The following is a 12,159-nucleotide window of genomic DNA, read 5'->3' on the forward strand; positions in this document are numbered from 1 at the left end:
AGGTCTCCTGCAACGGCAGGTGGGTTCTTTACCACTAGCGCCTCCTGGGAAGCCCATCTTCCAGTGTTAACGCTCCCTCCAGTGTTCAGATGAGGAGGCCAAGGCTGAGAGGCGGTGTCCTCACGCACTGCCTTGACAGGTAAGTGGAGGGAAGTGGAATGGGTCCTGGGGCCAGCGTGGCTGGCCAGTTCCTAGTTCCTGGTCAAGTCCCTCCAGAGTTTTTTTATTTGTTTTACGGTTTTGTTGTTTTGTTTTTTGAATTGGGGTATAATTGCTTTACAATATTACATTATTTTCTTCTGTCCAATGAAGTGAATCAGCTATATGTATACATATGTTCCCTCCCTCTTGAATCTCCCCTCTAACCCCCCATCCCACTCCTCTAGGTCAACACAGAGCACTGAGCTGAGTTCCCTGTGCTGTACCGCAGCTTCCCACTAGCTATCTGTTTTACACATGGTAGTGAGTGTATGTCAGTCCTACTCTCTCAATTGCTACTACCCTCTCCTTCTGCTGTTGTGTCTATAAGTAAGTCCACCCTCTACCTCTATGTCTCTATTCCTGCCCTGCAAATAGGTTCATCTGTACCATTTTTCTAGATTCCATGTCTTGTGTGACTTTGGGCAAATCACTTTCTTCTCTGGGTTTCAGTTTTCTCCTCTGTAAAATGGGAAGGATAATACTGCTGGCCTCGCTGAGATTATCTTGAGTCTTAGCCGGCATAATCCTAATAGCAGTTGCCTTTACTCTGGGCTCATCTGTACAGGGCCCTGTGATAAACTCATGAGACTTGAATTGACATACTTCCTTGCAAGGTCGGAGGTGGTGTGGCCCCATTTACAGTGGAGACAGTGGAGGAAGTGGAGGCAGAGGTGGGCGAGCAGGGCCCCGTGAATGCTGGTGGCTGAGGACCAGCTGCCTTGCCTTTTCCTGCCAAAGGAAATCACACACCTGGTTTCATATTCTTAGTCCCGGATGAGCCCCTAGTTTGCTGCCGTCCCAAGCTAGTCCAGTTCAAAATTTCATCAGGATTTGGGAAAACAAAGGGGGAAAAAAAAAACAATACCAAACAGCCGGATAGGCCCCTACTCTGGGAAAACAGCAAAGAAAGGCAGCCCACAGAGGAGGGGCCCAACCAACTCCTGGGCATCTTCTGCCCAGCGACCAGGTCTCCCAAGGACAAATCTTTGCCCTCTTGGGGTTTATATTCCAGTAGGTTGGAGAAGGGGAGATAATAGTAACTATGACAACAACCAAAACCTCTGTTCTGCGCTCACCTTGTGCCAGCACTGCTTTGACTCATAATTTTCACACCCAGTGAAGTGAGTGGTTTTAATATTATTTCTCAGTTCACCAAGACGAAACAGAGGCACAGAGAGGTTAAGTGACTTGCCCAAACACACAGCTGATGAGTGGTGGAGCCCGGATTTGAATCAGTAAACAGGTCAACAAGTAAATCAAAAATTCCTCTGTCCCCATGCTGAGAACTCATATACATTCCTCATGCACGAGATGAGGTTTCCGTCTCAGGGTATGGAGGTTGAGAGAGGTGAAGCTGCCCGCACAAAGTCTCAGGGTCAGTGGTTGGGGAGTAGGATTTAGAGCCCACTGCCTCTAACTTGGGGGTTGGTCAAGACACTGCTGCACCTCAGGCTCTTCTCCCCAAAATCTACTTGCCCGTTCCAGCCAAAGGCAGCCGCAGCGCTATCTGCCTCAAGACAAGAACACGCTCCCATTTCTATCACAGCACCGGAGCCCATCCAGGCCCCAAGAGAGAAGTGAGGATGGGAGCCTGGCTGGGGCGCCCACTTCCCTAGCCTTGCAAGGATTTTCTCTGTCTCTAGAAACAGATCGAACTGGCTGCCTCCTCCCCAGCCTCACCCCTCTGCCCCCCTCCCCGTTGCTCTGTTTAAGGTCACTCCGCTGTGTTCCAAGGCTAACACGAAATCAGAAGGGGTAGGTGGAGGGGGGAGAAGGAGAAGGCGCTGGGGGCTGAAATTTGAGATCTCAGCCTTGCAAGGAGAGGTTGGAGAGAGAGAGAGACGGAAAGACAGAGACAGAAAGAGAGAATTCAGTTGCCTTTGGTTTCCCGAAGCAGGCAGCTTGTGGGTTTGGTGTGTGTGTGTGTGTGTGTGCGCGTGTGTGTGTCTTGTTTTCTTTCCTCCCCTCTGGCAGGGAGGCCAGGCCTCCACTGGATCATAAAAGGACTCGGAGGCGAGGCAGGCAGAGCAAGCCAGTGCAGGGACATAGAGGCAGCGTGCGGACACGCGCGAGGAGGCAGGAAGGGAAAGAGGGAAGAGTAGAGGTGAGGGGGTGTCTGGGGGCGGGAGCGTGAGGCGGTGGGAGGAAGCGGAGCAGCTGTGGTATTTGGAGCAATTATAAATAGCCGCCTGGACAGAGCTTGGCCAAACAGGGCTTTGCAGCTGCGGCGGCTGTGCAGGCAAGCCTGGCCACTGTTGGCCAGCGGCGGGTGCAAACGGCACAGAGATAGGTGGTGGACAGGCCCAGCCCCAGGGCTCTGACTCAACACCCCTCGCCATCACCACATCTCTGGATGCCCTCCCCACCAGCCATGCTGCTGGGTGGCCTCCTTCTCATTGTGGCCTCTACAACTGTGGCCCAGCGGAGGGGGCAGGAGGCCGCTGGGCGCCGCCGGGCCCACCGAGTCCAGCACGGCCAATGCAGCTACACCTTCGTGCTGCCAGAGCCTGAGCCCTGCCCACCTGAGCCCGAGGCCTTTGGGGGCTCTAACAGTCTCCAGAGGGACTCCCCGGCGGCCACACTGAACCTAGGAGACTGGCCAAGCCAGCGGATGCGACAGCTGGAAAAAATGCTGGAGAACAACACGCAGTGGCTGCAGAAGGTAAGGACTGGGTCTGCAGGGGGGTGAGGGCAGCGAACAGCAGGTGGAGCATCTACCCCAGAGCCCTGCCCTGGACACAGATGGCCAGGCTAATAGGGCCCTTGTCTCTGAATTGTACATATTGGAATGATGAGGCCCAAAGAGGGGCAGAGATGAGCCTGAGGCCACACGACAAACTGGGAGAAGACAGAACTGGAAACCTAACTCCCCAACTGCCATTCATTCCTCCAGTGTGGACCAGTCCCGTCCTAGGAGCAGCAAATACAACAGTAAGCAGAAGAGTACATTCCCTTCCGGACCAGGATAGGAAAGAGACAATAAAGGGATGAACAATATGTACTCTGTCAGAGGTAAAGCAAAGTGAGAAAGAAAAAGGCAAGGGGTGACCAGAGGTGGCTATTTGAAGTCAGATAATCAGAGAGGATTTCTCAGAGGAGGTGACGTTTTAGACCAGAGAACAAGTGAAGTGATGAAGCAACCTGGGAAGGTTTCTAGGGGGAAGCTATTTCCAGGGGGACCAGCAAGTGCAAAGGCTGTGTGGTGGGAATGTAGTTGGGGTGCCTGGGGAACAGCAGCATGGCTGGAGCAGAGAAGGAGGGCAATAGAGGGTTGAGGGACAAAATCCAAGAGGTGAGGGGAGGGCAGACCATGCCGGGCCTTGAGGGCCACCGGAAGAACTTTGGCTCTTCCTCTGAGCTTCACAGGAGCCATTGCAGGGTTTTGAGCAGGTGAGACACACCTGAGTTAGTTTTAACAGAATAGACTATAAGGGACAGATTTGATGCTGGGAGCCCAAGGAAGAGACCAGGCAATAAGTGATGGAGGCGTGACATGAGACAGGACAGCAGGAGGGGGTGTGGCCAGTCAGATACTAGTATATTCTGAAGGGGAAGTTAATGGGCTCTGCTGATGAACTGGATATGGGGTGGCAGAGATGAGGGGGCTGAGGACCCCATTGCCATTTTGGCCCAATGCCAGGGCCACTCTAGGATCCCCTGCCCTCATTCTTTCAGCAGATATTCTGAGCATCTACTGCGTGCCAGGCTCTAGGCAAGAAACCGAGGTGAACAAAGCAGGTTCAGCCCTGGGTGGGGTGAGGAAAGCATCCTATGATGTCCAAGATGGGGAGCAGTCCCTCTTTATCCCATGGTTCAAATTGTTCAGATTGTTTGCCTGGTCAGCAGACAATGTTTCGCTCCCCCAGTACGTGCATATTTATTTAGTATTTGTGCACCTTATTAATATAATATGTACAAGGTATGACACAAATGAAAACTTTAAGAAGATAACATGAAATCACATAAATTAGAGTTCCAGTGGCTTCCTCCTGTTTTCTAAAGGATGACCTTCTGCATACCCTGGGTTGACCATCTCCCAAGTGGAGAGTTACACTTATCTAACCAAGCTGATTTGTGCACATACTCAAATACACACTTAAACTCCTGTTTCATTCCTGCCCTGACCATCTATCTCCTGAGCCTCCTATTCACCATCTTCTCATAGTCACTGTCTACTTGCCCCTCCTACCTTGCAACACTTACAGCCACCACCATCCCATGCTTAGGTCCCCCCTCAAGGGAGCTCTTGGCCTCATACACTGGATCCCAGAGGGCTCCATGCTGCCTTGAAATCTGTGTGTCTTCAGGCAGCTGTTTCCAGTCCTGTAAGGGTCATGCCAAGCCTCGTCTCCTCCTCAGCCTCCATTTTCACTTTGTGCCCATCCTCTCACCAGACCATGGATGTCCTACTTCAAAGAGACATGGGGCCTACCCCACACTTGCAGATTCACCTATGCACCCACCAGTCCCCAGGGCCTTTCTCTGACTCAGAGGAAGGGTTCCTCCATGGACCAAAGTCACTCTTTCACAACTGTGGGTCGCATCCCCTGCAACCCCTGAACTTCCTCAAACAAACCATTCCTCCAGTGTCTCTAACAACTCCTCCCTTTAGGCTATTCCTTCCTCTCAGTCTTTAATTGCATTTCCCATGTTAAAGAAAGAAAGAAAGAGGAAGGGGAGAAGGAGGAGGAGACAGAACAAGACCCTTCTCCAGCCTATACCTTCTGACTTCTGGCCTGGCTCTCAGAAGTCTACAAGCTCTGCCTCTATTTCCTCCTTCATCCCATCCTTTTCCTAAGTAGCCTCCCACTTCCCATTTCCTACATCCAGTGGCCACGGCTCAGTCTTCATCTTACTTGACCTCTTGGCAAATTTAGTATCGCTAACCCATATCATCCTTCCAGAAACTGTCTCCATCAACCAGTCCTCATCTACCACTCTGACTGCTTTCCCTACCTCCATCCTGGACCAGCCACCTCCATCTCCTACTTGGATGGTCATCACAACTGCTGTCTTAAGCTCCATTTCCACCCAGACCCCAGTAGTCCATTCTGTATTCAGCAGACAGAGGGGTCCTGTTAAAACCTAAGCTAGGTTAGTTTCTCCTCAAAACCCTCCTGGGGCTCCCATTCTCTTTAGTTATTCTCTTATTGAGTGAAAATCCTTGCTAGCTGCAACACCCCTCACCCAGACATGTATGTGGCTCACTCCTGACGCACCTCAGGTCTGCTACTTAAACGTCACCTCCTCGGAAAGGCCATTCCTGTCCACCACATTTAAAATAGCCACCCTCCTTATGGTCCATTTACCCAGCTTTGGTTTCCTCCCTTAGCACCTACTACCACCTGTTCTTAAAAACATTTCTTTCGGTCTGTGAGCTCCAAGAAGACAGGGGCCAGTCTGTTTTGTTTGCTACTGGGTTCTCAGGGCCTAGAACAGTGCCTGGCACATAGTAGGTATGCAATGCATGTCTGTTGAATGGATGGATGCACAGTGATCCTCCCATCTCTCAGGCCAATCCTGCTCCTCCCCTTCTCCTGAAATGTTGCTGTTTCCCAGGGCAGAGTCTCTGTTTGTTGTTTCCTCTCATACTTTGTGGCACAACCCCCAGGGCTGCCCTCCCAGTATTCCCGCAGCACCATCTCCCCCCACCCCCATGATGATACCAAACCAACGTCTGAGGGGCTCCCGACCTCCCCTCTGAGGGCTCACAGTTTCTCAACTCCAAAGCCGCCTGAAATTGAGATCTTCCCTCCCCACCCCCCACCTATTCTGCTGAAGGTAGTACCACCCAGCCAACAGGTAATCTGTGGCCCTGGGATGTCCTTAACCCCACCCCACTCCCAGGCAGCAGATCCTATCCATCCTATCCCCTCAGCTTCTCAGGTCATCCTCCTGTCTTCCTCACTGCCCTGGCTCTTGTCACCTCTCTCCTGGACACTGCTCTCACCTTGCACCTGCTTTCTCTACCCCAAGCCTCACCTTCTCATCCATTTCAACTCCCCTGGGTGCCTGGTGCTTGAATAACATTGGTTGAGCCAGATGATGGATTTAAACCAGTGGGTTTCAGGTTAGGAGGTCGCTCAGCTCACCTCTTCATCTGGCAGTGGAGTGTCCTCCCCAGATATCTGTCCACATAGCCTGATAATCCCGGGCAGGGCTCACCATGGAGCACTGTGGGGCTAAAGAATTCCCATGTGGGAATCAGGTGGACCTGAGTTTACATCCCAGCCCCAGAACTTACTTGCCACGTGGTTGTGGATGAGCAAGGCTCAGTTTTCCCTTCCTCAAAGTGGATACAACAATAGTATGGTAGAGGGTTGGCTGCGAGGATCAGGGAGACCGCTAACTCACCCTTTCGGCTGCATGGGTAACTCACCTGGGCAGGGGTACAGTAGCTCAACTGGCTATTACTTAATTCAGCATCATCTCTATCGGAGCCCTGCACCGCTGGTCCTGGTCAATCCAAGGGTGGCAGGTAGCTTAGGGCAGGGAGAGTCACTTGTCCACGCTGGTGTTCTCTGCAGTTCCCAGTCTTACCCAGTCTCTATTGGGGTCCAAGCAGAGGTTTGTCCTGCCATCTCCTGAGTATGCTTGGGTTGAGTGTTCCCTTCAGGCCCTTTGGTCTTTGGGTTACTTCCAGGTCACCCTGTGCCAGTGGAGCCTGCCCCAAGGTCAGACCCCATCAGCAGTCACTTTTCTCTGGGTCCCGTCACCTCTTTAGGCAGCAGCACAGCCTGGAAGGTGAGAGCTCCAACTCTGGAGCCCAACTTTTTGAATTCGAGACTCATTCTGCCCTTTTCTAACTGTGTAACCTATGGCAAGTTGCTTCACTTCTCTGAATCTCCGTTTCCTCGCCGATAAAATACAGTGACAACATTACCTACCTCTAAGAAGGTTTAATGAGATAACGCATATGAAGTCCTTGGCCCAGCACCTGTCATACAGTAAATTCTCAATCAATGTTGGCTGTTTCCATGAGGAACTCTCCCTGGAAAGAAAGACAAATCCTGAAATTCTTGAGTCCTTCCTTCCGAAATAAGACACAGGGCCCCTGGCTCAGGGGTATGAGGCACCTGGACAGTCATCTCTCTCACTCCAGTCAAGAATACTTGCTACCTTCTGTGACCGTGACCTTCTTCTGGCTCTTCTCTCAGGCATTCTCTTGGTCTGGGCTTATCTCAGGGTCTTTGAAACTTGAGGGCCTTTTTTTGGCTTCTGCTACAATCTCTTAGAAAAAAAAAATGAGTTTTAAAATAGTCTCATCACCATTGCCATCGGGGATGCCTGGGGAAGACTGGCCTTCCAGACCAAACTCTCAGCAAGTCTCATTCATCTGGGAAGTTGCAGAGAAGAGCCTCCCTCCCTCGTGGCCTCAACCCCTCTCCCTGTTCCCAGTCCAGTGTACAGATGAGCAAACTGAGAGGCCAGAGAGGGGAAGGAACTTGCCAGAATGGCACAGCAGGGAGACCCAAAGTCCACTTCTCCAAAGTCTGTGTTCCTTCTACAACTCTGGAGGGTGTGAAGGAGGTAGGGGAGGCCAGATCTGAGACAATGGGGTGCTCCCTTCCAGAATCCCAAATTCCCTAATACCCACTCTCTTCTTCCAGCTATTCCGCCTGTGCTCAGGGTGCATGGGGATGCCCCATCCCTGCTCCCTTTCCCCCTTCCTCACTCCCTTCCACACACTGCTACCCTTCCCTTCCTCCCACTGGTCTCCTTTTCCTCCCCCTCCCCCTCCTCCTGGAAGCCTCTGCCCCAATGACTCATGTCTGGAGCCATCAGCTCGGTGGGCTGCACATCAGCTCTTGGCTCTGCTCCACTCCTTCATCTGGGTGAAGAGCTGCAGCAGGAATGTTGAGGAGAATGGGGGGTGGGGGGCAGAGCCAGCTGGAGAGCAGGCATCCCTTGCTGGGCTGTGCCTTCCAGTGGTTAGCGCCTGGCTCCTGAGTCCACCACAGACTCAGGAATACTTGCTGTGTGTGTGAGACAAGAGAGGGAAAGCACCTACTGACATTTGATGTGGGGTTAAGAGAGGCAGAGCCCGGAAAGCATCCGCCCAGAGCAGGTGCTTAATAAAGACCCTCTCCTGTCCTGTCATCCCCCAGCGGCCAGGGGCCTCTCAACCAGGAAGTGCCACACTTAGCCCTCGTTGCATGAGAAGTGTGAGGAAACACAAGTCCCCAGGCTCCTGTCCCACCTTCAGCACCTGAGGGCAGCAGAGCTTCTGCTGGGTCTCCAGGGTCCCAGGAGTGGGGCAGACTCTGAACCCCCAAACCTGGGAGCCCTCTATTTTCTCGTCTGTACCAAGAACAGCTAGCCCTCTCTGCTTGTCTTCCTGTGCATCTCCGCCTCTCTCTCTCTCTCTGTGTCTCTCTGTCTCTTGTCCTGTGGCTCTCACGGTGGCTTGACTCACCTTCTCTAAGTCTGCAGGTGTCTGTCACTCTCATACTCTCTCCTGTCTGGCTGGCATCTCCTCAGCTTTCTCCCTGTCTCGCACTCAGGCTCGCCCTGGTCCGCCCACTCCTATGCCATCCATCTCTCCTGCCTTTACCTCCCAGGGTGTCTGCATGCTCCATCCACACTGGAGGACATACAGGCATTATGGCCAGCACCCCACTCCCAGCTAGGCTCAGCTGGGGCCTCCTTCTCTTCCCCTTCTGTGCCCAAAGCCAATCAGAGAAGGGTCAAAGGCTGGACAGGAGCCCCCCAGCCTCTGCTGTTCTCTCCAGGACCCTGACGTCAAACCTCAGAATAACTCAGCCCCTCGGCCCAGTGGTCGTAAGGCCTTGCCTGGCTGGATGTGGGTCAGAAGCGCATCCAGTGGGAGCACAGCGTGGGGTCCTGGCCCAGCCCAAGATCCTCCCAAACTGGCCAGGACTCCCAACTGCCCTGGCCTCCCCAGGCTGCCCGTAAATTCTTGGCATTTTCGGCCTTTGGTTATCCAAACAAGAAATGGATCTCGGTTGCCGAACAAAATGTCTTGGGGTTTGATTTCCTAACCTCACTGCTGGCTCCTCTAGACAGTTCGGGCCTGGGGAAGGGGGTGGGGAGAACAGCATCTGCTTCTTGGAAGAATGCTTCTCCCTTTTCCAAGAACGGAGCCTAGAAACAGCTGGCACAGATGCCCTGGGCCTAGGGATGATCAGGGAGCAGCGGCAGCACGGCCCCTCACGTGGGATTCCCCAGAGGAACCGGCCGGCCCTATACTTCTGACTCTCTCCTCCCAGTCTCCAGAGCTCAGTCTGGGCTGGAAGATACACAGATCCTCTCTCCCCTTTGCTCCTTGAGCGGGAAATGTGAGAAAACAGGCCCCAGGTCTGCCCTTAAGCCTGTACCTCTGCTTAGACTCTGGCCTCTGAGTGTTTGCTTAGCCCTGGAGTTGGCTCTGAAATGCCTAGTATGGAGCCTGAATCAGGGGCCATGTCCCAGGGGGGCTTGCCAACCAGCTGTGGGCCTGGGGGAAGCCACCTGCTTCAAGTAGTGCCTCTGCAAAGTGGAATTTAAAATGCTGCCTCCCAGCGAGAGGGTAGGATAAAGAAACAGACCAGGAGCTAGGGCTGGCGTTTATGAAGCCCTTCCTGTGTGCCAGACACTGTCCTTCGTGCCTTGTGAGAATGATTGCACTGAATTCTCACAATGAGTCTATAAAGGAAGATTGCTTGCCCATTCGCAGATGAAAAAACTGAGGCACCAAGAGGTGAGGTGACTTGCCCAAGGTCCCATGACCAGGAAAAGTGGGTCATGTTCACACTTAGACTGTCTAAGGCCAGAAACCACACTCTCAGCACTTGGACCAGTTCCTGGCTAATTGACAAGACCCATCCATTGTGTCCTGGGTCCCTGGGTACCCAGCCTGGGGAACAGAGGCCCCTGGCCGCCAGAGGGGAAACTCACAGGGGCTAGATTTTCCCCTTCACCCAGGAGGCCCTCAGCCAAGGAGAACTTCTGCCAGAGAAGATTCCCATAGCACCTCAGTCTTCAAGGACAGCCCTTGAGAACTGAGCGGACTGCAAAACTCCATCTAGGCATCCTCACTGTTACAACCTCTCTCCTTGTACCAGGGTAAATCCAACAGAAACCGAGCATGAGCCTTGGGGTCCCACTGACTCAATCTGAATCCCATATCTGCTGCCTGCTGGCTGTGTGTTCTCCCTTTGCCAGTTTGTGCCTCAATTTTCTTGTCTGTGAAACAGGGACAATAGTAGAAGCCACTTTGCAGGTTGTCATGGAGATTAAATGAATTAATATACAGGCGGGGCTGAAGACAGTGTCTGACAGAGCCCAGGAAATCCAGCTATTGTAAACACACTGGGGGAACTTCCCCAGCAGTCCAGTGGTTAAGACTTCGCCTTTCAGCTAAGATCCCACATGCCTTGCTGCCAAAACACCACAACATAAAACAGAAACTATATTGCAACAAGTTCAATAAAGACTAAAAATGGTCCACATTTTTCTTTAATCTTTAAAAAAAAAAAAAAAAAAGGAAGGAAGAAAGAAAGGAAAACTTACTGAGGATGCTCGGCCCAGGAAAGGAATCCATCTCGGAATCAGCACAGGAATGCTAACTTTTCTGCATCCTGCCTGTGTGATCTTGGGAAAGTCCCTTTTTCTTTTCCCTGGGCCTCGGTTTCCTCTTCTTCAAAGTGGTGGGGCTTGGAACCAAGCACCTCAGGTGAGGACAAAATGAAGTAAAGCATGCAGAGACCTGGTGGGGTAGGCAGGCAGGTGAGGAGATGCCTGGGGCTTGAGGCTGAAAGTGAAACTATGTCCCTTGGACAGAGAAACAGAGCCTCAGAAGCTTAGGATGGCGGAGACTTGTGGCCCTTCGCTCCTGACTCCAGTCTAGCACTTGTTGGTCTGCTAAATGAGGCTGAAGGAAGGAAGGTGATTCCCAGGCAGCTGAGGGGAACCCCCACAGGAAATCTCTGCAAAAGCTGTAAGTGGGCCCCCCAGGCTAAGAGATGAGCTGGAGAGAGGCTGCAGATGAGGGGCTGGGGCCTCTTCCTCCAGAGTCACGCTGACCTGGGGTCCAATCCCAGCTCTACCTCTTGCCAACAGCCCTAGTTGTTTTCCTCAGGTTTTGACTAATTTTCAGAGTGCAAAAATTCAGAAATATGGAATTGTGTGAAGACGCAGAGGGAAAAAAAATTATTGTCATCACTATCCCCTGGTTATTTCCTTGCTGCTCATTCTGTGCATTCTAAATGGTTACTGAAATGTTTCAGACGGATGAAAAGGTATAGAGAAAGATCAGATGAAATTTCTTGTCCCTAAAACCCAGCTTAAGTAACAAAACTTTACCAATCCCTTTAAGCCCCCGCCCCACTCCTACCTCCCTCCCTGACCAGAGATAGCTACCGTGAATTCTGTGTTGCTGACCCCTTACTCCAGGTCCCTCCCACATTCTGTATAAGAGGTCACACGGTCCATCTCTTTCTACAATTTGCTTTTGTTCGCCCAACCTTGTGTCTGTGAGATTTATAGCTCTGCAAATATGGGAAAAGCCTGAGTCTCAGTTTTTCCATCCGTGAGCTGGGGATGTGGTAAGCACGTGCCTGAGTTTGCTGTGAGGCCCAAATAGCCAGTGCCTGCTGAGTCTGGGAGTGTGTCTGGCACCACATCTGCTTGTAGGGAAATCAGAAATTCTGCTGTCGCTTCTTCTGTCTTCTGGAGCCCCTGCATTGTTGTAGAGACTCCATACACTGTACTGTCTCTGAGCCAGGCACTAGTACACGTGTTTTACAAACATGACTCATTAAATCTCACGACATCCTGAAAGGTGAGGATTGTTATGATCTCCACTTATTGTGGGGAAACTGAGGCCCAAAGAGTTTATACATCTGGGAGGTGAGGGAGGTGGGCTTGAACCCAGGCAAGCTGGTTTCAGACCTCACACTCTTAATCACTACACAGACTGCCTCTCCCTGCTACCCATTTTACAGATGGGTACACTCC

The 12,159-nt window shown here is 52.1% G+C and overlaps 1 protein-coding gene across 1 annotated transcript in view; it reads left to right on the top strand.

Annotated features, from left to right (window-relative positions):
• The first annotated feature begins 2,012 nt into the window (after window positions 1–2,012).
• The window catches only part of ANGPT4 (angiopoietin 4), a 50,836-nt gene continuing 40,689 nt past the window's right edge, over window positions 2,013–12,159 (top strand). Inside the window, exon 1 of the mRNA XM_005887931.2 lies at window positions 2,013–2,863. Coding sequence (XP_005887993.1) covers window positions 2,555–2,863 — 309 coding nt within the window. The 5' untranslated portion in view covers window positions 2,013–2,554. The remainder of the gene's footprint in view (window positions 2,864–12,159) is intronic.

Source organism: Bos mutus, chromosome 13 (assembly GCF_027580195.1).
Source record: "Bos mutus isolate GX-2022 chromosome 13, NWIPB_WYAK_1.1, whole genome shotgun sequence".
In the NCBI taxonomy this organism is placed as follows: Eukaryota; Metazoa; Chordata; class Mammalia; order Artiodactyla; family Bovidae; genus Bos; species Bos mutus.